This window comes from Caloenas nicobarica, chromosome 4 (assembly GCF_036013445.1).
Source record: "Caloenas nicobarica isolate bCalNic1 chromosome 4, bCalNic1.hap1, whole genome shotgun sequence".
Classification (NCBI taxonomy): Eukaryota; Metazoa; Chordata; class Aves; order Columbiformes; family Columbidae; genus Caloenas; species Caloenas nicobarica.
The window spans coordinates 45,458,459-45,478,247 of NC_088248.1; the positions used below are offsets into that span (position 1 = coordinate 45,458,459).

The window sequence follows — 19,789 nt, forward strand, 5'->3', positions numbered from 1 at the left end:
GTATGGCAGTGCACAACAATGAGGCCAAAACACAGACTGGTCTTTAAATTGTCATCTCTGTTCTTCTCTTTGGCAGTCTGATCACCATTGCTGTAATAAGCCTGGCTTCACCAAGCCTCTCTGTGCTGTTCAATGAGGATTATACAGAGGGCTCTGAAAGGCAGAAGTTTATGTTCATATGCCTGAACAGCTCTTAAGCTAAGAGCAAGCCATGTCCAGATGATACTGGTATGGGAAAGGATGAAGGGAGGAATGGCACATGAGTGTCACTGAGGAACTTTAAAGATGAAAATGAATGTTTTGACTGAGGCAAACACAGTTAACGCTGTCCAAAATTTGGGAGAGCTGGTTCAGATAAAACATACATGGCTACAGTTTTTAACGAACCTTCTTTGGCTTGGTTCGTTAAAGAGGTGACTCGTGCCAGTAGTTGCGTATGTACACATGCATGTGGTTTCTTCCTGTACAGCTTCAGTCCAGCAAACTGTTTTTCCTAAATGTAACCTGGTAGTAGAGACTCACAGGTAGTAGGTCTAGGAACCTTCCCAGAAAGAGAGATGCTGATACATGATGACCTGAATTATGTTGTTATTGGGTATTGGAAAACCCATATTAGAGAAATTATTAATGCCTCACTCTCAGTTGAAATACACGTCTTGCTCCATACCAAACTATCTTTGCTGTAAAATGCAAAGTCATAGTAAGGTAAGATTCATTAGCCCTGGTGCTTAAGCACCTGCTTTTCTTCTCAAAGGCGGCGGCGTGGGTTGGTTGGTGTCTGTGAGGTACAAAGCAAGAGACCAAGACCACTCTAATGTACTTCGATTCCTGGTGATATAAGTAATGGCATTAAATGAGCTACATGAAAACTGGTTTAGCTGCTAGACTGAAAAGTTGGAGAGGACAGGGTGTTTAGTTTTGATAGAGTGTTTTGAAAATTGGTCCTACTTTTCAAAAAAAGACAAGGTGGTTAATTTTGTTCAACATGGGACGGTCTGTTCAGTTTATCAGGGAGATGTTTTGTTTTCAGATGTTTGTCTCAAAGAAAAGGCCTGGATTCACAACAATAGTAGAGGATGAGGAAACGATACTGTGTTTTTAATCCATCAGCTTAATGGCTACAGCATCTGCTTGGATGTGGGAAGTCTGTGTTTCATTTCCTTTTCTGCTTGACATACACCCTCCTCTCACCTCAGGAGGGGTCCTGAGCATTTATATCACAGCCCATACTCCTCTCTGGCTGCGTTTCTGATAGATGCTTTTCAATAACACTCATTTAATGGGAACTGGCCACCAAAGACCCAGCTGCCAGGGTAAAGAACTACACTCCATCTTTTCTGTGTTCCTGGGAATAACAGAGATACGTATCAAAGCTCTGTGGCCTGTGGCATGGAAACTGCACTGGTATTACTCTTTGTTTGAATCAAGCAAAGAATAGATCAGTTAGCTTTCAGCTTGGCTCCTCTGCCTTGCAGAGACACTGGAAGTTACATTTTTGGCAATGGCATTTCATGAATGACTTGAAATGCCATCTTAGTCCTTTGAAATGTAGTCCTACCTCCTGGACAGAAAACATGTGGAAACATTTTCTGTCTGGTAGGAGCATAGATGCATTTATCTTCTAAATTTTTTTTTTAATGAAAAAAAACTCTTACTGTAGAAGGTCTGTGCAATTTAATCCAGTTCACATGTCTGTGGGATGCACGGTGCTCTGGGGGCACATCAAGTGGAAAAATTTTTCTCTATGGGGAATGGAGAAAAGCTGAAGTTAGGTATTTTCCCAGATTTTACTCTTAGTTTTCCTTTCTTCAGATTCTTCAGTTCGAAGAAATTTTGGCCAACCCTTCATACCGAATGCACTTCCGAATCTACATGGAAAGGATGGACAAGATGGCTTTGATCTGTTTTTGGGAGTCTGTGGAGCATCTGAAGAACGCTAACAAGGTTTGCAAGTCCATGTGGCTTGTGCATTAACTGGAATCTCTGCTTGTTGTGATCTCGCTGCTAGGAAATGTCTTTGTATTGATGTTTTAAATATAGCCATGGCATGGAATGGGTGTTAAGCAATTTAGGTTTTTTTAACTTTTCTGTCAAAGTTTGGGGATAATGTGGCAACTAAAAATTGTGGACTGTTGTGATCATGGTTTACTGTTGTTTTGTGTAGCAACGTGACCTGTAGGAAGGATACTTTATGTGCAAAAGTAGTAGAATTATTTCCCTCTCCACCAGAGAAAAAACTTGCAGTAATATAATGGCTTTAGTTGTATCAGCTCATGTGAAACTTAAAAGTACATTACTGTTTGATAGTCTGTACATAAACTTCTCATCTTGCCAATTACAGGTAGCCCATTCAATCCAAAACTGTGAAAAAATGTGCATATATGTTTTAACATCCTTTAGAAAAAGAAATTTTACTTTATAAGACCAATTCCTCTCCCTGTTCTGTTGCTATATAAGCAGCTATGTTTCTTCGGGAATGCTGCCCTACTGCTAGAGAGAAGAAACAATGCTATACTGTAATTTGTGCTAAAATAAAGTAGGAATGAGAACCCTGAAACAGGGATAGGAAATATCGCTTAAAGTTGCAAGAAGTACCCTGGAGCAATGGTGCAGAGCAGGAATGTAGAGGACAAATTTGCTGCTTGTGAGCAATGGGGTGGATTTAGGTCCAGAATTCACAGGAGCACGAAATACAAGTTTAATTATTAAGTATCGCTTAACTTTTGTTCACTGTAATTTTCTTATTCTTCTATGTAAAAAGGTTCTAGTCCATTGGAAAACACAAATAATATCCTGTAACCAAAGTGGCCAATTGTGGAGCATGAGTAGTGAGCCATTCACATGATCTGAAGAAATGGGTATCAACCAGCTCAGGCTAGAAAGCGTTCACAAAAAGGGTTTGTCAGGCACTGCAAAGAGAGTTGTATGAATCAGTTTTGATTGGCAAACTGCTCATGATTGGAAAAGGTGCTATAAATCATTTTCTGACCTTTCAGCCGTGATTTCTCTCCTTGCTTTCAAAACAGTACGTAGAGTGCCTTTATTCAAGACTTCCCATTTTTTTTAAAGAGGTTCTACCGTTCTGTGCTCCTGTTGCTCCACGGAACGTGAGCGTTCTCTGCCACCGCAGGGGCAGTTTGGATTGCAAAAAAGTGGCGTCATGCAGCCATGTGGCCGTGGTATTGTCACGTAAGGCAGGCAAACACATTGTGCCATGCTTAGGGAGTGAGTAAAACCTTTTTAATTTGGGTCAGTTTAGAGAGATGGTAATTCAGAGGGATGATCATGGGCCGTGCTGCATTGGCTCTCTCCTGTTCTATTACTGCAAAGTTCAATCCTGTGCACTGTTCCGTGCTCACCGGGGATACCTGGCCTAATGTACTGGTAAATGTCTTCAAGTGTGCTTTTTAAATTTTTTTTTTTTTTTTCCCCTCCAAAATCATAATCACACATAAAGTGAGTTGATCCTATCCAGCAGGAGACAGGAGAGCCGATACAGCTGAACTCCACAATCTGAACTTAAAATGGTGACCGCAATGTTGCTCTAACACTTTATTTTCCTTTTAATAACAGCTTTTGGAACATACTTTCAAAAGCAGTGCATGGGGAAGCTATGGTGATTTTAGAGCACAGCTGTTTCTTCACCTAACAAATATCGATATTTATCTTGTGAAACTGACTGCTTAGCATTGGTGTGCAGACGAGTGCTTGATCTCAGTAAGAGATTTACAGATATGTTCTCGTACATCTGGGCATGAAATTAGCTTGATCGTCCTTCAAATGATGCACCTGGATTCTGAGTCATCCTGATATTTTTAACACGTTTTTATTATTCTTTTCTCCCTCCCTCTCCCTTCTTACTTCCTAGGCTGAAATACCTCAATTGGTGAGTGAAATTTATCAGAATTTTTTTGTGGAAAGCAGAGAAATACCTGTGGAAAAATCCCTTTATAAAGAAATACAGCAAAGTCTCGTGGGAAATAAAGGCGTTGAAGTATTCTACAGAATTCAGGCAGATGTTTACGAAACTCTAAAGGACAGATACTACCCCTCGTTCGTTGTCAGCGATTTGTACGAGAGATCAGTCAAGAAGGAAGAAGAAAGAAGTTCTGCTCAGCTAACTCTTGAGGACAAAGATGAAGTGGTGAGTTACATGGACAGTTTCTTTCACTGTTATTTAAGGTGATCTGAAGACAATCCCAAGTAAATCATAGTAGCATCTTCTGTTCTTGAGCTTTGGACTACTTTTCTTTTTTTACTGATGAAACTACAAGAGTGATGATATTTATAAATAAATCGGGTAAACCTTGTATGTTTACAAGCTCTTTGAAACAGTGGTACAAAATGACTGACCGCTTAAACTTTAAATTAGTTCAAGTAGATATTTCAGATTTCCAAGCCTTTTGTATTCTGTGTCTTTCGTTATGCTCTTTAGTATCAAGAGAATGCAAAACACACCTCATACGAGCTCAACTGCTCTGCTTTTCAATGAAGGAAACCTCACGGAAGCATCAGTAGGTTGCTATCTAGACATTGTCTGCTTCTGTCCCCTGTGCATTTCCTAGGTACTAAATAGGTATTAAAAGTTTCACAAAATAGAAGAAAAAGTAATGAAAAAATATAATCTTCATGCTTTTTTATTAATTTATCAAGTAAATTAATAGGCTATGTTGGAAGATAAAACCGATTAAAATAACACTAGAACTGGAAATACTAAACCAGAGCATTCAAAATGTCATAAGCAATAACCCAATGGCAGCTCTCTTGGGGCAGAGTTTTTCAGTGGGTTCTCTAAATCAGTCATGTCAGGGGAACTTTTGTTATGTTTATCCAAGAACGTTTTGACAAGAGCATCTCTCAGACTAGTGAGCATCTTTCTGTCAGGCTGCCGCTTCAGATCAGCATAAATATCTTCATTTTACATGTGAACTTGCTCAGAACACAATGTGTAATAATTTGTCTAAAACGGGATCTAAACGGTAAATAAGAAGCAGAATCCAGAGGTGCTAATCTACATTCTGCCATTTAGAAACAATTTTTCCAGAACCTAAGGCTATTGTATTTACAGCTTAAATATGACTTTCGTTTCTGTAGGTGAGCTACTATAGTCTCCGTAGTCTGCATATCAGCAAAACTGCAGAGACGAGCTGTTATAAGTAAATTACTTCCAAGACAAACTTTTAGAGCTTGCTGAATTTTTCGTTGTTTGTTTCTCCCTGTATTCTTTTCCTTCATAAAAGATTCAAGACATGTTTTCTACTTTTCTCACTGCTAACTCAGCTACGTGTTGAGGGTGGTAGGTACTTCAAAGACTTTCTGTCCTTGTGTTTGCAGTCCTTGGGACTTTGAGAGAAGACTGTTACTGGTTTTGTCTAGAACGTTGTGCTTTTTAATCTCTTTATGTATTTTATTTGGAGTCTAACAGAGATAACCATTTCTCTAAGAAAACTGACACAACACTTGCGGGCTAGCTGTCCTCTGTCAGATAACGTTTACTATAGCTGCCAAAAAATTAGATTTTTGACATCAGCATCATCTGTCCTTCGTCCGAGTCCTTGGATGTATACGTGCCAGACTGCATCTGCTGTGAAACCTTAAAGACTAACACATTGCCAAGTTTGCTTATACGTATACATATACTGTTGCTTATGCGTATACTGTTAGAGCATCTCTCGAACAGAGCAATCATAATGGCTCTGTGCCATGCTTCAGGGTCTTTGTGGTGAAAATAAATTATTAGAAATTTTTCTTCCTGAAGCTTCCAGTGGGCTTTCAAGTGTTGGCGGAAATGCCAATTACTGGCTAATATCCATGGGTTTTTTTCCTCCCTATTTGTAGGAAATCGGGTCTGAGAAATCTCATGTTTCTGGAGGGATCCATATTGTTAGCAAATAGTACTTGTTTTCACTTTAGTTTGTGTTTTGGAGGTTTATGTCCTCACTTCCTGGGACACTGCAGGAGTTACCTATGTTAATTTTCTATAAATTTCACTGTTACAGCTGGATAGGTAAAAAGCCATCTGGTGTCCTCATGAACTGGAGGACAAAAGGATGAACCCTGATTAAATGTGAAAAAAATCAAATCAGAAGATAAGAATCAGGGCAAGGCCGAACTCTGCTGGTTCTGCTGCATGTGGAACAAGCTCTTTCTTCTTCCTTCCAATCTGTCGTCACTTTTTGCTCCTTGGACAAACCTCCTTTGAAAGGTCATGAGTAGACATAGTGCCTGCATTCAGCATTTTGAAGAAAAGAGAGTTTGGTGGTTTCACCGCTGCCGCGTGTGTCAGATCGCTCAAATAAGCCCCGAGTCTGCATTCTGCAGCGCTGATAGAAATGGAAGTCAGGATCAGTTCGGCAGGCAGGGGAAAATAGCACAATCCTTTATGCACTCAGCTTTGAGTGTGCTGGTTGTTTATTTGATAATTTGAATACAGGTAACTTGTTACCTTGTAATTCTAGCACCTTCGTGATAAACCTAGTGATTCAGCGGTGTTTTTTGCTCTGTCTGAAATGTTAATGACGAAGAAATCATGTAGCCTGGCTCTGGGAGCAGAGCCTTACTGACTTGTAATTAATTGCAATCCTTTGATTACTAGAACCAGACTTCATATGAAAAGTCTTTTAATTCTTCAGTGCTGAAAATAGCATTTTTTATTCTTTTTGACCTTCGTTTTATTTTTTTTTTTATGGTTCTGTTCGATAGCATTTTCAGTAACACCCAGTGTTGCTAATTATTCTTTGTATTATTGAAGTGCCAGGAGGCAACAGCAAGCTTCCACGAGCTGAGCTTGGAGGCAGCCTCTGACCTGAGGAGTTCACTGTCTGTGCAGAACAGGCAGAAAAAAGGATGAGGCGTAGGGTTAATGTTATTTACTCAGCCACAGAGCAGGCAATTGCAGAGCTGGAAAAGGGCATGGATTTCTTAGCCTAGGATTCCTGACTTCTTCATTACGTTACCCTCCCTTATGAGGATCACGTTAAGGAGATTCATTATTGTTGCTTCTGTATCTCAGACTTTTTTAACTAAGATGTGAAATACTGCAGGATTTACAGTGGGTTTGTCTCCTCTAAAGCTCACAGAATTTAGTAGACTCTGGGACTTCCTTCTGTTAGCTTTTTGTTAATTACATAAAGATACAGCTTACTTAGTGGGAATATCATTAAATAACACAGAACTTTTGTTCACGAGATTAGATTCATAGCCTCCCACAGATAAATTAAGATTTACTCAGTCACAAGCAGACCTCAAAGGTCTTTGAACACGGCAACAGTAACATCACAGGGCTGTGATTGCTGGATCACAAGGTCTTCATGCCGATTTGGGGAAGTACAGTAAGAAAGAGGGAGCTGAGGCAAATGCCAAAAGATGTTAAAGAGAATGTCACTGAAAGGTGTGAAGTTTTCTGGTTTTTTTGCATGCCTGTAGTACACAAGATGGAAGAAGCTATTGGTTAGTCTGAATGAATACAAGTCTGAATTATTTATGAGTTTAGGGTAATGCATATGTGCTTTTAACACATTTTTATTAACACTTCTAAAAACAGCAGTATAATCTGTTTATGAAGAGAACGGACTTGGTTTAGATTGTTCTGCAGGCTGATAAATCTGTTTTGTGAAGGCTTGTGGGAGGCAGGACTGTTTCTTAGAACTGTGGGTTGGTGGTTTGGTTTTATTTTTTGGTTTTGTCCCCTCCTGGCCCAGTCTCTCTATCTTTCAGCTCAGAGTTAACTATTTGCTTTTCTACCTGGCTCCGAATATTAATCCTGACAACGAAGCTGTTGTTGCTTTTGAAATAAACATTGATTCTTCCTGTCATTTATACTAAAGCCTTGGCTTAAAGGTCATTTTACATAGTTGGCAAGAGTTGCCAAAGAGCTGTAGTATAAATGGTAATGAGGCTTCGTCTGTTGGTTTGTTTGTTTTTAAGACTTTGTTTTATGTTGGATCTCAGGATTAAAATATCTGTTAGAATCTGTTATATCTACATTTTTGTCTATATCAAGAATAAGTGTTCTTATACATAAAATGCTTATGGAGCAAATAACTGTCTCCTTTTTTACATTAATGATGCAATTACTCTCCTCCTCTATTCCTAGAGCCAAGGTTGTCAAGAAACTACTGAAGAATGCAGCACAAGAATCAATGAACAGGCCAGTTATGCTGTAAATAAACTTCGCCAGCTAAATGACAAGCTTGAGTATAAGAAACAGGCTCTAAATTCCATATGTAATTCACCAAAACCCGACAAAAAGGTAAGTACCTTTAGTGTCTTCAGTCTTTTTTTTTTTTTTTTTTTTTTTTTGGACAGAACAGATTGCTATTTCAATCAGCCTGTTACAGAAAACGAAATCAGAGCTTAGTTTTAGTTGTTGTTTTGTGTTTGGTTTGTTGTTTTGGTTTTTTTGTTTGTTTGGGGATTTTTTGGGGTTTTTTGGTTGTGTTTTTTTTTTGTTTTTTGGTTGGGTTTTTTTTAAAGCTATTGTACCTGAAATTGCAAATAAGATTTATATTGCTTTGTTTGTCGTAGAATAATGACATCCCTCCCAGTGGTCTTGCTGCTTGGTTGGTGGCAAATAGCATTTCTTCCTTCCATCCCTACCCACCTGTGTCTGGATAGTCTTTTAAGGCAGATGGTTTTGTGTCCCTGCTGCATCTGCAGCACTGCAGCGGAGGGCTGTGCTGCTCAACTGCTGCTCCCTCTGCTGGCTGTGAAACACCACAGCACGATTTCACAATCTCTACAGTTGTGATGGGCTTTCTCAAATGCAGGGGGGAAAAAAAGCCCCCAAACCTACAGAAGTGCTCTTTGTAAAGAGCTAGGAGAAATCTGCAGGGCACACTTTCATCAGACTAAAAATTCTGAGGGGTGTGAGTCTTCAGGTCTCTGGACTTGGATTAAAAAAAACCCAAAACCATATATTTTTGCAAATTGCAACAGTTAAGCAATATAAGAACATATTCAGGTAGAAGCAAGTGATTTGCACTTGGCTTAGGCCAACTCGTTTGCATGGCTAGCAAGGATGATATTACACGACTGTTGTTCAGATGTGGCTGGGTCGAGCTTTTTGAGTATAATAAGACTGGTTGCAAATAGAGATGGTGGTGGGTAAGACGATCAAGTAGCCAAGGTGTCTCCCTAAAAACAGCCTCCTGGTAGAGACAGCAAAAATGTACCTGGGCATTAGTCATTGCTCAGGCCTCGGGTTCTTCATACATTTGTTCCTTCGCTCAGGGTGAGTGCCAAGGTGCTGGTCTGGGTAGAAGTGGCCACCCTGCTCATTCTCTGCCACCCCAGCTCTGTGGGTAGCTGCGTCCAAGGGAAAGATGTGGATGGTAGTGTTGGGGGCCACCCTGGTTGGTTGTGTTCCCTCTGTTCCTTCCACATCCCCCTGCTGCCAGAGTTGCTGGACAACTGGAAATGTGTCCACAGCTGTTCTGGGGTGTTCCTCTCTCAGCTGCTCTGCTGTGTGTAGCCTCAGCTGGCAGAAAATAACTCTTATGTGTCATCCAGCTACTCCTGTTCGGTGTGATAAAAGCCCAGATCTTTTTTTTTTTTTTTTTAATGAGTGTATTACTGCAGTAGCATTTACCTGTGGAACTTCTAAATGGACACTTAGGGTTGACAGTGTGATACCACCTTGTCACAGGGACTTTATTTTTTTTGGATGTGGCAGGTAAACATTTTTGGTTCTTGGTCATGTGAAGTAAAAAATGTTTCTAAAAATTCCAGTTTTGTGCCATATGAAGACGAATGCAATGTACATTTTGTATTAAAATTTTTAACCTTGAGCTTTTCCTGGGTTGTTTTTTTTCTCTCTTTTTGAAATCCCTTTGCCCCGTGGGACTCATACAAAACATGCATGTACATCTTAAGTGACTTCTAGGGCTGTGTGACTCAGATGCCAGACAGTCAAGGAAGAAAACTGCTCATTTGAGTTGCCTGTGGAATGCTGCTAGTTTTAAAAGGAAATGCTCTGTAGGGAGAATTCTTATTTCAGTTCTTTCTGTGGAATATGAAGAGTAGCAAACGTGACGCGAAAAGATGACAAGCAGTCTCAGGCAGCGTCTCTGAAGTCCAAGGCCCACTGCCGTAGAAGGTGGCTTGACCTTTGGAGGTCTGCCGCTGTGGTGCCACCTCGGGTGCATGTCTCCTGCCCGAAGCTCAGCGTCTGTCTCCCTGGGGCCTGTGACATCTCCTGCCATCCTGTGCAGCCACAGTACATGTGCAGGGACCACAGTCCTTCTAGAGTCCCATCTTGTCATCCTCAGCAACAAGGCGAAACCTTAACGTTCCCCACCCAGAGCACTTTCTTTTGCTTTCTAAGCCATATTTTCAAACAAAACTGTGTGACAAGATTATTGAAATTAAACGGGACTTTACTGAACAGCAAAATGTCTCTGTCTGTATCAGGAGTTACGTGGAAGTTGAAGGGGTTTTTGTTAATTGTTGAGATCTTTTGCATTTCCAGTGGAGCTGTACCAGGAGCGAACATAAAACTCACTGTGAGAAATTGTAAGGGGTGCTCTTATAATCAGCTAGGTTTTCAGTTAAAATATGCACTATGGGCAAAAACAGAAGTACAAAACAAGTGCTAAACAGAAGTGGGTGTGCACTTGTTTCTGTAGCATTATAGTTTTGATTTTTCTTCTTTGATATGAAAAGTACTGTACTATATAACTAAACATTTCTATATTGTTGCATTCACATGGATGTACCACTTGAAAGTTCCCTTTGCGTTCTTGAGAAATAACAGTTATATTCTTTCTGTACCTAAGCTCTTGGGGAGGTGGGGATTGTACCTCTTCTAAAGTAGTGGTTTTTTCCCTGTATTTTTTTTTTCTCCTAGAATATTCTTTGTCTGTGAAAATATATACATATTTAAAACAATAATAAAGTGGATCCGGTATCCTTATTAAGTCTCAATATTTGTTTTATAAGCATAGCAGCTATTAACTTAGAATGAAGCCTTACCAGTTCTTCTGTATTTATTGATTATTCCTGGATGCCGGTTACAGGAGTCCGTGGAACGTGACTGCAGAGAAAACAGTATGTCAACAGTACATAAAATTAAAGACAAAAGTATTCTGAAGGTTAGGTATATGCTAGAAGGTTGTTATATAGCTGTCATATAGATAATATTTCACATCTTACAAAAATTCTGAAAAAATATTTTCTTTAGCATTGTCGGATGTACCACTTGTGGTGCAAGTCATACAACTAAGTCTCATAAATCTTACTGTGTGGTATATCATAATTTTTTTTAAAAGCGTCAGCTGCTTTTGCTGTGTTTCTAATGTTACGTCTTATGTATACTTCTACCTTTTCTTGTCATACTGTCTGCTGGTAGTATTTATGTTTACTTATTTTTTGCTGATGTGATGAGATTCACTGTTTCTCCTTTATGAGATTATGACTGTGAGCTATGTTTGATGAAAACATCTTTTTAAATGTGTGCTTTCCACAATAATAAATTGTTCCCTTTCCAAAACTAAAATGAATTAAGTGGTAACTTCCTGAGTGATTGTTATCATAGCTGAGTCGCAGAAATGAAATCTATTCCTAGGTTCCTTGGTCATGTCATGTACATCTGAAAATGGTAAGAAGAATGTCTTCAGTAGTCCGTATTTCAGTTATTGCAATTACAAGTTTGTATAAAACATATAATGTATAATATATGTGTATAATATATAATCCTGTCTAAAGTGCCTTTTATGCTGATAGTGTGATAGTAGCATGTCCTTCTAACTTGTTTTTTATTATAGTGTCGGGGTTGACCTTTAAGATTACTGTGTGTCCTACAAGTTCATAAGGGGCATCACGGATTCTCCGACTGGGATTTTTTTTTTTTCATGTGAATTATTCTTTCTCTCCCTGCTTTTGTACTTTTTCTCCTTTCTGAATAGTGTCCCTAAAGACACAATTAGGTGTGTTACACAAGCTTTTTGTTACCAGTTGTAATCAATACATTTTCCTCTGCAGATTGTTTCTAAGCTGAAGGATGAAATTACTCTGATGGAGAGAGAGCACAGCGACCTTCAGCTGCACATTGCAAGAACAGACTGGTGGTGTGAGAATCTTGGCATGTGGAAAGCCTTCATTGTCTCAGGCGAGGTATGGGGCTTTTGTGGCTTTTTATCTTCTGGGTCAGTTCAAACTTGCAAGAAGAGAAGAATAAAAACCTGGATATACTTTCCTTATACCTTTGTGTATACTGTGTGTATTTCATATTTGCTTGGGGGAGGAAGGAAACCCCAACCTCTTCTGAACTTCTCTGTTTACCCAGTAACTGCTATGAGGCATGAACAACATTTCTAGTCCTCAGACACTGTTGTAATGGAGTTATAAAAATACCTACATGTATGTGAACTGGCTTCGGCATTGAGTAAAGTAATTTGCTATCTTAGGGGCATTGTTTTTAATGAAAATTGTTTCTTGTTATATTACCATGTTATCACACTTGGGTGCAGTTGTCTCTGCCGTGTCTCAAAGATGCAGTACTTAAACTTTTTATGTTTTGTATTACTATATTTAACGGCAGTACAGTTTCAAGGGACTAGAATACCCAGAAAGAAAGTGCTTTAAATCTGTAAGTTGAGAGATAAGTTAATTTTTTTTTTTTTTGGTCTTGTTCTGCTCTTCTGTTTGGGCATAAGCAGACAATTGTAGAATGAATGTAAAAAAAGTTGTAATGGAAACAAAGAGTTACCATCCCATGGCCTTCTATTATCATTTGCCATGAAAGGAATCCAACAAATGCTTGTTATGTAGTAACTGTGGGCTCACACCTTCCATAAGCAATCTTCTTGACAGTATCACTTCAGAAAATTAAAGATTAATTTGATTTCTACTGGCTTGCCTTCCTGTGCTGTTAAGAAAATGTTCCCTAAATAAGCAGTTCCCTTGAGGTAACTTTTCTTGGAGGAAAAAAATTACATCCTGTTGAGTTTATTTACTTGTGTCTTGAGCTCTTGTGAACTATTGTCAGGTCTGTCAACAGTTAAACTCGCTGTCTGTAAAAGAATAAATAAATCCAACAGGTTAAAAACTTAAGGTGCCATTTTTAAAACCAAATTCTCCATGTGTAAATGTCTGGGTTTGGTTTTAGTTTAATGCCTTAACTGTAGCTTGTAAACAGTACTGGATTAGATAATTAAACATAGGCTTGCATTAATTGTGCTGTTTGCAGCTCTGTGCTTCAAAGGGTAGGCTGGAGAAAACATCAGTGTTGTAGTTATCCGTGTTAATTAATTGCTTGGGAATGTTCTGTTGTTGATTTGGGGGTGCATGAGGAGTTGACATTGTCTTCCTAGCTGCAAAAGATGCTGTTGCTAATCCTAGCTTGGAGCTCTCTGATTTCAGAGAGAGAAAAACGTGGTGGGCCTATGTTTTTCGCAGAAAAGCTTAGTAGGAGTAAACTTTGCCGTAAAATTTGAGCTGAAAGTGTGACAGCCTGTCATCAACCTCTTAAACTGATTTACTAAACCAGTTAATAGATAATGCATAAAACCCTAGAATTACTTAAGACTTGGGGGAAAAGCTGTGTGTCCAAACTGTTGTTTGTGCTCTCTTAGCTCGAATCTTTCAGTCTCTATAGTTTTGAATCATCTAAGTGCACTAGCTGTGTGAGAGTGTGAAATATATTTTAAAAATCAATGTAAATGGTATAACCTACAGGTGTCTTTTGGTAACTGATATTTCTGATAAAACATCTTTGGAGACTCAGTGTTTTGGCTGGTTGGAAGAAGGTGAAAAAAGACAGTAGGAGCATTAAGAGTTAGGGGACCCATGATAACAAATCTGTTTCTGTGAGTCGTTTCCCCATGACAGGTATATTCCCTCCATACCAGCAGATGTAAAAATTACAGCTGCATGACCTAACCTGTTCTACTTGCTTTAGTGGTTTTGGACTTGTATGATTTCATATTGTAGCAGATGTTCTACCTCCTCTGTTTCAGAGCAGAACGTCCCTTTAAAAATCTATTACTTTCATAAGGAATGGAGGTTGTAGATTTGAATAAGGTGAAAAAATAGCTTGTCCTACTCATTTAAATATACTGGAATTCAGGATGTTTGTGGTCAGTGGAAGTTACTAAAATTAGCTTCCCGTGAATTGCAGAAAAGCTCGTGCCTGTTACACCTTCTGCGTGGCCCTTCTGTTCAAAAGAGACTTCTACGGGACTTTTTTTTTTTAGCAGCAGTCTGGTTAGCCCCAGTTTCACTGCTGCACAGCTTGGGTGGGCTGTTTTAGAGAGCTGCTTTGGCTGAAAAAAGTTTCTGGTGAGTCCTGCAGGTCTTCACTGGCTTCATGACTGGCCTAATTTTTATTAATGTTTAATCATTCCTGATGGATGTCTGGAGCAGCCTTTAGTGCTTCTAACAGGTGATTCAAGGGCTTTCTGTGGCAGCTTGTTACTTTATTGAACTATTATTACAGTTTTGGCAAATGTTAAGTTTCCATTTTACCTACTGTAGCTAATAGCTATAGCTTCTCCTGGAAAGTGTTTAATAATACTTGTTACTCATTTGTTTTTGCAATATTTCATTGAATGTTTCTTACTGTTAGCACAGCACACACACAGGTAAGAGGTGCTCACGTTTGTCGTACACCTTACAGTTTTTATTAATGGATGTAGGTGCATCAGCATTCTTGTTTATATGACTTTCCACTTTGGAACTTTGTGCCTCATATAAAGGAGGTAGAAATCTTTACCCTTTGTGGGCTAGGTGTCGATGGCATACTGGCAGACAGCAAATTCCGAAATAATTCATCTTTATGTTGTCTTGAGGCCATGGAGTTGCTGCCAGTGCAAAAAGCCCCGATAGCCTTAAGCCCCTTTGGGTACTTGAGGGCTGATTCTGCCCTTGCCAGGTAAGTAGCAGCAAATAACCTGAAAGGCTCACATATAAGCTGAGGAAAGGGCTGAGGAGGAGCCCTGTGGAAACGCCATCCTAGGGGCTAATTCTGAGAGCCCATGCCAGCGCTATGAGACAGGGCTGAGGCTGTCCCAGGACCTTCGGACTGGGAAAACCAAATGAGAGCGCAAACGCTAAGTTTAAGCTCATGAAGAAGCAGAGCCAGAAGAGGGTTAGGACGGTTCTCAAAGCATTGGATAATTTTTAGGACAGGATCATTAGAAGTACAGTGAAATCTCACAGCGTGGCGTGCGAAGTTCGGCTTTCTGCAGAAGCTCTGAGCTTTGTTGCGACCTGCTGGAGCACCTTCTGGCTGGAAGCAATAGGGATGCTGGTGGCTGCTCTCATGTGCAGTTCCTCTGCAGTGGGCTGCAGGTGTGGAAAAGGCAAACACGGCCCTGGAATACATCAGGAAAGAGTTTCCATTTGAGATGAGGAAGCATTACAGTTGCTCTGCAGGTGCTGGGCCAGTTGTGTTTGAGAAGGGGCGACTCGAATGGGTTGAATGAGGAACTTCTCCCATGAGAAGTGATTGTGAAAGCACTTTTGTTTGCTTAGCTTAGCAAAAGGGAGAAACAGAGGAATAAGACTGTCTATAGAAACACATTGATAAGGGTAAACAAAAGGGAGGGGTGAAGAGTTGCTGGAACAAATGGGAAATGAGTTTAGAAATTGAAAGGAAGTTTCCAGTGACCAGAGTGAGGGTCTAGACCAGACATTTAGTGTAACGAGCGTGGAATAAAAATTGTTTGACAAGTTCAAATTAATTCAGGATAGCAGTTGTGTGAGATGGTGCCTGTTACAGCAAAGGATGAGATCTCCTGGTTTAGACGACCTCCCAACATCCCATTTTTCTGTGTTTTCCAGTTGACTCATGAATTTTGAAAAACAAATGCACAAGTACTTAAGTTGGTGAAAAATTTTGCATTTGTTAGGAGATCCTGAAGACTTTCAGGTATTTATATGAGGTTATTTGAAGGAATTTGTAATGTGTCTCCATCTAGTAATTAGAATTTAAATTATTTTGCACACGGATCCTAACTTGAAAGCAGCAGCAGTACTAAGTCCTCCCGTTTTGAGCATGTGCTCCAGGGGGATGACTTTCTCCTGACAGTTCCAGTTCAGGTGATCCTACACACATGCAAATCCCTGCCCTGGGGACAAACGTGTAATGGAGAATGACACTGGTGACTCAAATCAGCATTTTCAGCTCTGATCTCCCAGTTTTCAGAAGCAGCTGCCAGGACGCGTTTGTGTCAGCTACAAATCCAATCTAGCGTGGGGTAGACAGAGCCTGTCCCAGGAGATCCCAGTCGCTCTGTGCCAGGTCCCTCTGACCTGCGTTTTGGAGGCTGTTCAGGCATCTCTTTCTGCAGCAGGAGAAAGGCAGTTCCCCAAACAGCTGAGCTGGGGACCGGGCACGTTTTCAGCCGTTCAAGCTGGTGCTTTATATTCTGTCCGGGTGCTGCTGCAGCTTTTTTTTAGAGAGAGATGTGAAACCCAGGCCTCAGATCGGGTTTCCCTGTGGTCCATGTGCAGCTTCAGGAGGAGTGCAGTGCAGGGAGTATTGTCCGTGTACATACAGCCCTGAACAGCCATGAAATATGAAGATACATTTAGCTGTGTCTCTTACGGTGGTGATGCAGCTGCTCCTCAAATTATCTGTCGCTAGCATTAAGTGGTCAGACCTTTACAGGCTTCTCAGAAAATGTGTCATACTTATATGAATTTTAAAGTTTATTCTTACTCTAATTGCATTAGTTAAATATTCTTTTGAAAAAGCCCTAAAAGCTTAAAAATTATTAGTTTCCTCAAAAAGATTGTGCGAGAGTGGTATTTTATAATTACTTTTGTGTTATGTGCACATATATTAAACCAAGTATTTGAGAGTTTGGCTTGGCCAAAAAAAGCTGTATATTTTATGCATGTCCTTTATTTGCCTTTCATGATCTATTTGGCTGTCTCATTAAAATAAATAAACAAAAATCTGTTACCATTAGGACATAAGGGTGAAATTCTGGGTGGCTCATCAAATTAAGAAAGAATATGGTCACGCTGCTGCTGTTGTCTCAAGAAAAATCATTTAACTTCTTTGCTGTGCTTTTCCCATCTTACTTGCACGATGTGGTTAGTTGCTCCCCCTTACTCTGGCTGTTGTTGATTTATTAGTATTTTTGTAAAGTTGCTAGCCCCTCGGAAATAAACGCCACACGGATAGCACGTGTTCTGTGTGCGCGGAGCAGCTCGAGTGAGCAGAGAAATCGCTCTGAAACTGGAGCTGCTCTGCCTGGCGTGTGGGTGAGCCTGGGTACCAGCACTGGGAAAGAAGGATGGGAACAGTGGGAGAACAGTCAGGAAAACGCAGGCGAGAGAGATGGAGTACTGGTAAGCAATCGGAGAGCTGCGCGGTAGGTGCCTCGAAGGCTGAAATAATACACGCAGCTGTTTGAAGGCATGTCAGAGAGATTTGATTGCTGGTGGGCAGCATTGCAAAGCTTTATGTGAAGTGTAATAGTGGCTAGCTGGAGGGGCTCATTCAGGACTGACAGAGCATTTGGGGTAAAATTTAGCCTATTAGGAGTATTGCTCCATGTGTAGCCTTCAAACTGCAGGAGAAGCGTGGGACAGTGGTGACAACTGAATTTGCAAGCCAGTCACCTGCCAGCCCAAATGTTCCACTGTTTGCTTCCAAAGTAGGTAACACCTTGTCTGTTGGTTTCTTCCCCACAAGGTTTTAGAAGAGAACGGAGAACAAGTGCCCTGCTACTCTGTCATGGTGAGTTTACAAGAAGTTGGTGGCGCTGAAACTAAGAACTGGACCGTTCCCAGGAAGCTCAGTGAGTTTCAAAACCTGCACCGGAAACTCAGTGAGGTACGAGTCTCAGTTAAGGGAGGGAGTAGATGCAAATCATTAATATTTGTCAGAATGATGCTTGGAGAAGGGAAGACCAGATAAAAACATTAATATTGCCGGTTTGTATGCCAGCCTTTTGGTTATAGCCTTTTAGAGCTAGTTTTCTATCTTTGTATTTCTGTCCTCTTACCAGATGCTTATAGAACTTGATACTTTTTTTTTTTCTTAATAATTAATGTTTTAATGGACTACCCTACAATGTCAAAATGGTATGTTCTCTGCACTGTCATGCAACAGCCTGCTTTAAAAACTAGATTTTGTCTCTGGCTTCCAGGGAGGTATTAGAAAAGACAGCTTTTGGGGACAGAGAAGGTTTCCTTTTACAGTGCTTTAACCTCTCGGATAAAGGATAGATAATGATGGTGGTGTGAAGGGAAGGGATTTAGATGTGTAACCCCATACTGGGTAAGGGAAGGTTTTTGTTTTTTTTTTTTTTCCAAGGTGCTGAGAGGGGTGTGGAAGGGAGATGGGATTACAAAGAAGCATTTTCATTTCCATTCTGATCCACCTGTGTTTTTCTGCACATGTATGTTAAGTGAGCTCTCCTTTCTCCTACACAGTGTTTTCCATCATTAAAGAAAGTTCAGTTGCCTTCCCTCAGCAAGCTGCCCTTCAAATCCATAGACCAGAAATTCATGGAGAAATCCAAGAACCAGCTTAATAACTTTCTGCAGGTAAGAAAACCAAGACAAAAACAACACACGTCTAAACAAGAGAATCGAATTGTGCATCTGGAGTGGATATTGTCCCTCTATTGACTAAAGAGAGAGCCTAGAATGAATAGGTCAGATGTAAAGTTTGACACTGCAGATGTCAAAGTTGTCTAAAAGGCGTGGAGTTGAGATGAGTTTGGCTGGTAGTAACCATTGCTCTAGTGGTAAGTTAATTTAAACCTTGATTAATTGAGAAATAGTAAATAATGAATCCTGTAATTGCCACTTTTAACTACAACACTTCACAACAAATTTATTCCAAATTAAAACTTTTAAATTTATAAAGAAAGAACTAGCTTCTTAAAGTATCTTTGAAGCATCTTTGTGAGACATGAGGGATTTTTTTCTCACTCTACCTCTGAGCCGTGTCATAATCAGTTTTATTGGATGGCCTGACACATCTTGTTCCTTAACAAGAAATACTTAATTGATGTGTTGTGTCATTATTTTTCTTTCGTAGAAACTGCTCTCTGATGAAAGACTCTGCCAGAGCGAAGCACTTTACGCCTTCTTGAGCCCTTCCCCAGAGCACCTCAAAGTTATTGATGTGCAAGGAAAGAAGTCCTCTTTTTCACTCTCCTCATTTCTAGAACGACTTCCTGGTGACTTGTTTTCTCATCAGGAGGTAAGTGGTAGAAAAGCAATCTTCCCAAATTCAATTACTTATCCAAACTAAGCAGGGAGAGCCATTAATATATTGCATTTGAATGGCAGGTAATATTGGAAGGCATTTCCAAAGGTCATTTTTAATTTACTGTAAGTGAACAAAGAGTCAGAAATAAGAGCTGTTTATTAATAAAGAGCTGTTTATTAATAAAATAAGTTTCCTGCTCTTTGCTTAATATGTATAGGCAAAATGTGTAACCTGTCACAACTAAACAAGTTGCAGTCCGTATGGGATTGTTTATTTTTTATAGCAGAATTTCCCACTTTTTGTGCTCTTGACACGCATATTTCAGAGGGTTTTTAACAGATAAAAATAATTATTTCTTAGGAAGCTTCTCTTGGCAGGGGACAGCTGTGTGTCCTTAATTTCTGGACAACTTCTGAAGCAAAGCCAGTTTTGACAAAGAATGTCAGAAAATGGTACAGGCTCGCTAAGGGAGTTTGCAGATACAGGTGGAAGCCCATGTGGGCAAACAAGTTGGAGAATTTGATACGAAGCCATAAAAAGCCATTGTCTTTCACAATGCACTGAAGAATAGATTAGTGACTGAAATAGCTCATTGGCTAAATGTGACCACAATTC

General features: G+C 39.9%; 1 protein-coding gene across 2 annotated transcripts in view; it reads left to right on the plus strand.

The window, feature by feature from the left end:
• The window catches only part of SNX25 (sorting nexin 25), an 86,210-nt gene that overhangs the window by 56,638 nt on the left and 9,783 nt on the right, over positions 1-19,789 (plus strand). For both annotated transcript variants that reach the window (XM_065633559.1, XM_065633560.1), the window contains exons 8-14: positions 1,813-1,944; positions 3,869-4,144; positions 8,096-8,251; positions 11,980-12,111; positions 17,645-17,785; positions 18,388-18,501; positions 19,001-19,165. In XM_065633559.1, coding sequence (XP_065489631.1) covers positions 1,813-1,944; positions 3,869-4,144; positions 8,096-8,251; positions 11,980-12,111; positions 17,645-17,785; positions 18,388-18,501; positions 19,001-19,165 — 1,116 coding nt within the window. The remainder of the gene's footprint in view (positions 1-1,812; positions 1,945-3,868; positions 4,145-8,095; positions 8,252-11,979; positions 12,112-17,644; positions 17,786-18,387; positions 18,502-19,000; positions 19,166-19,789) is intronic.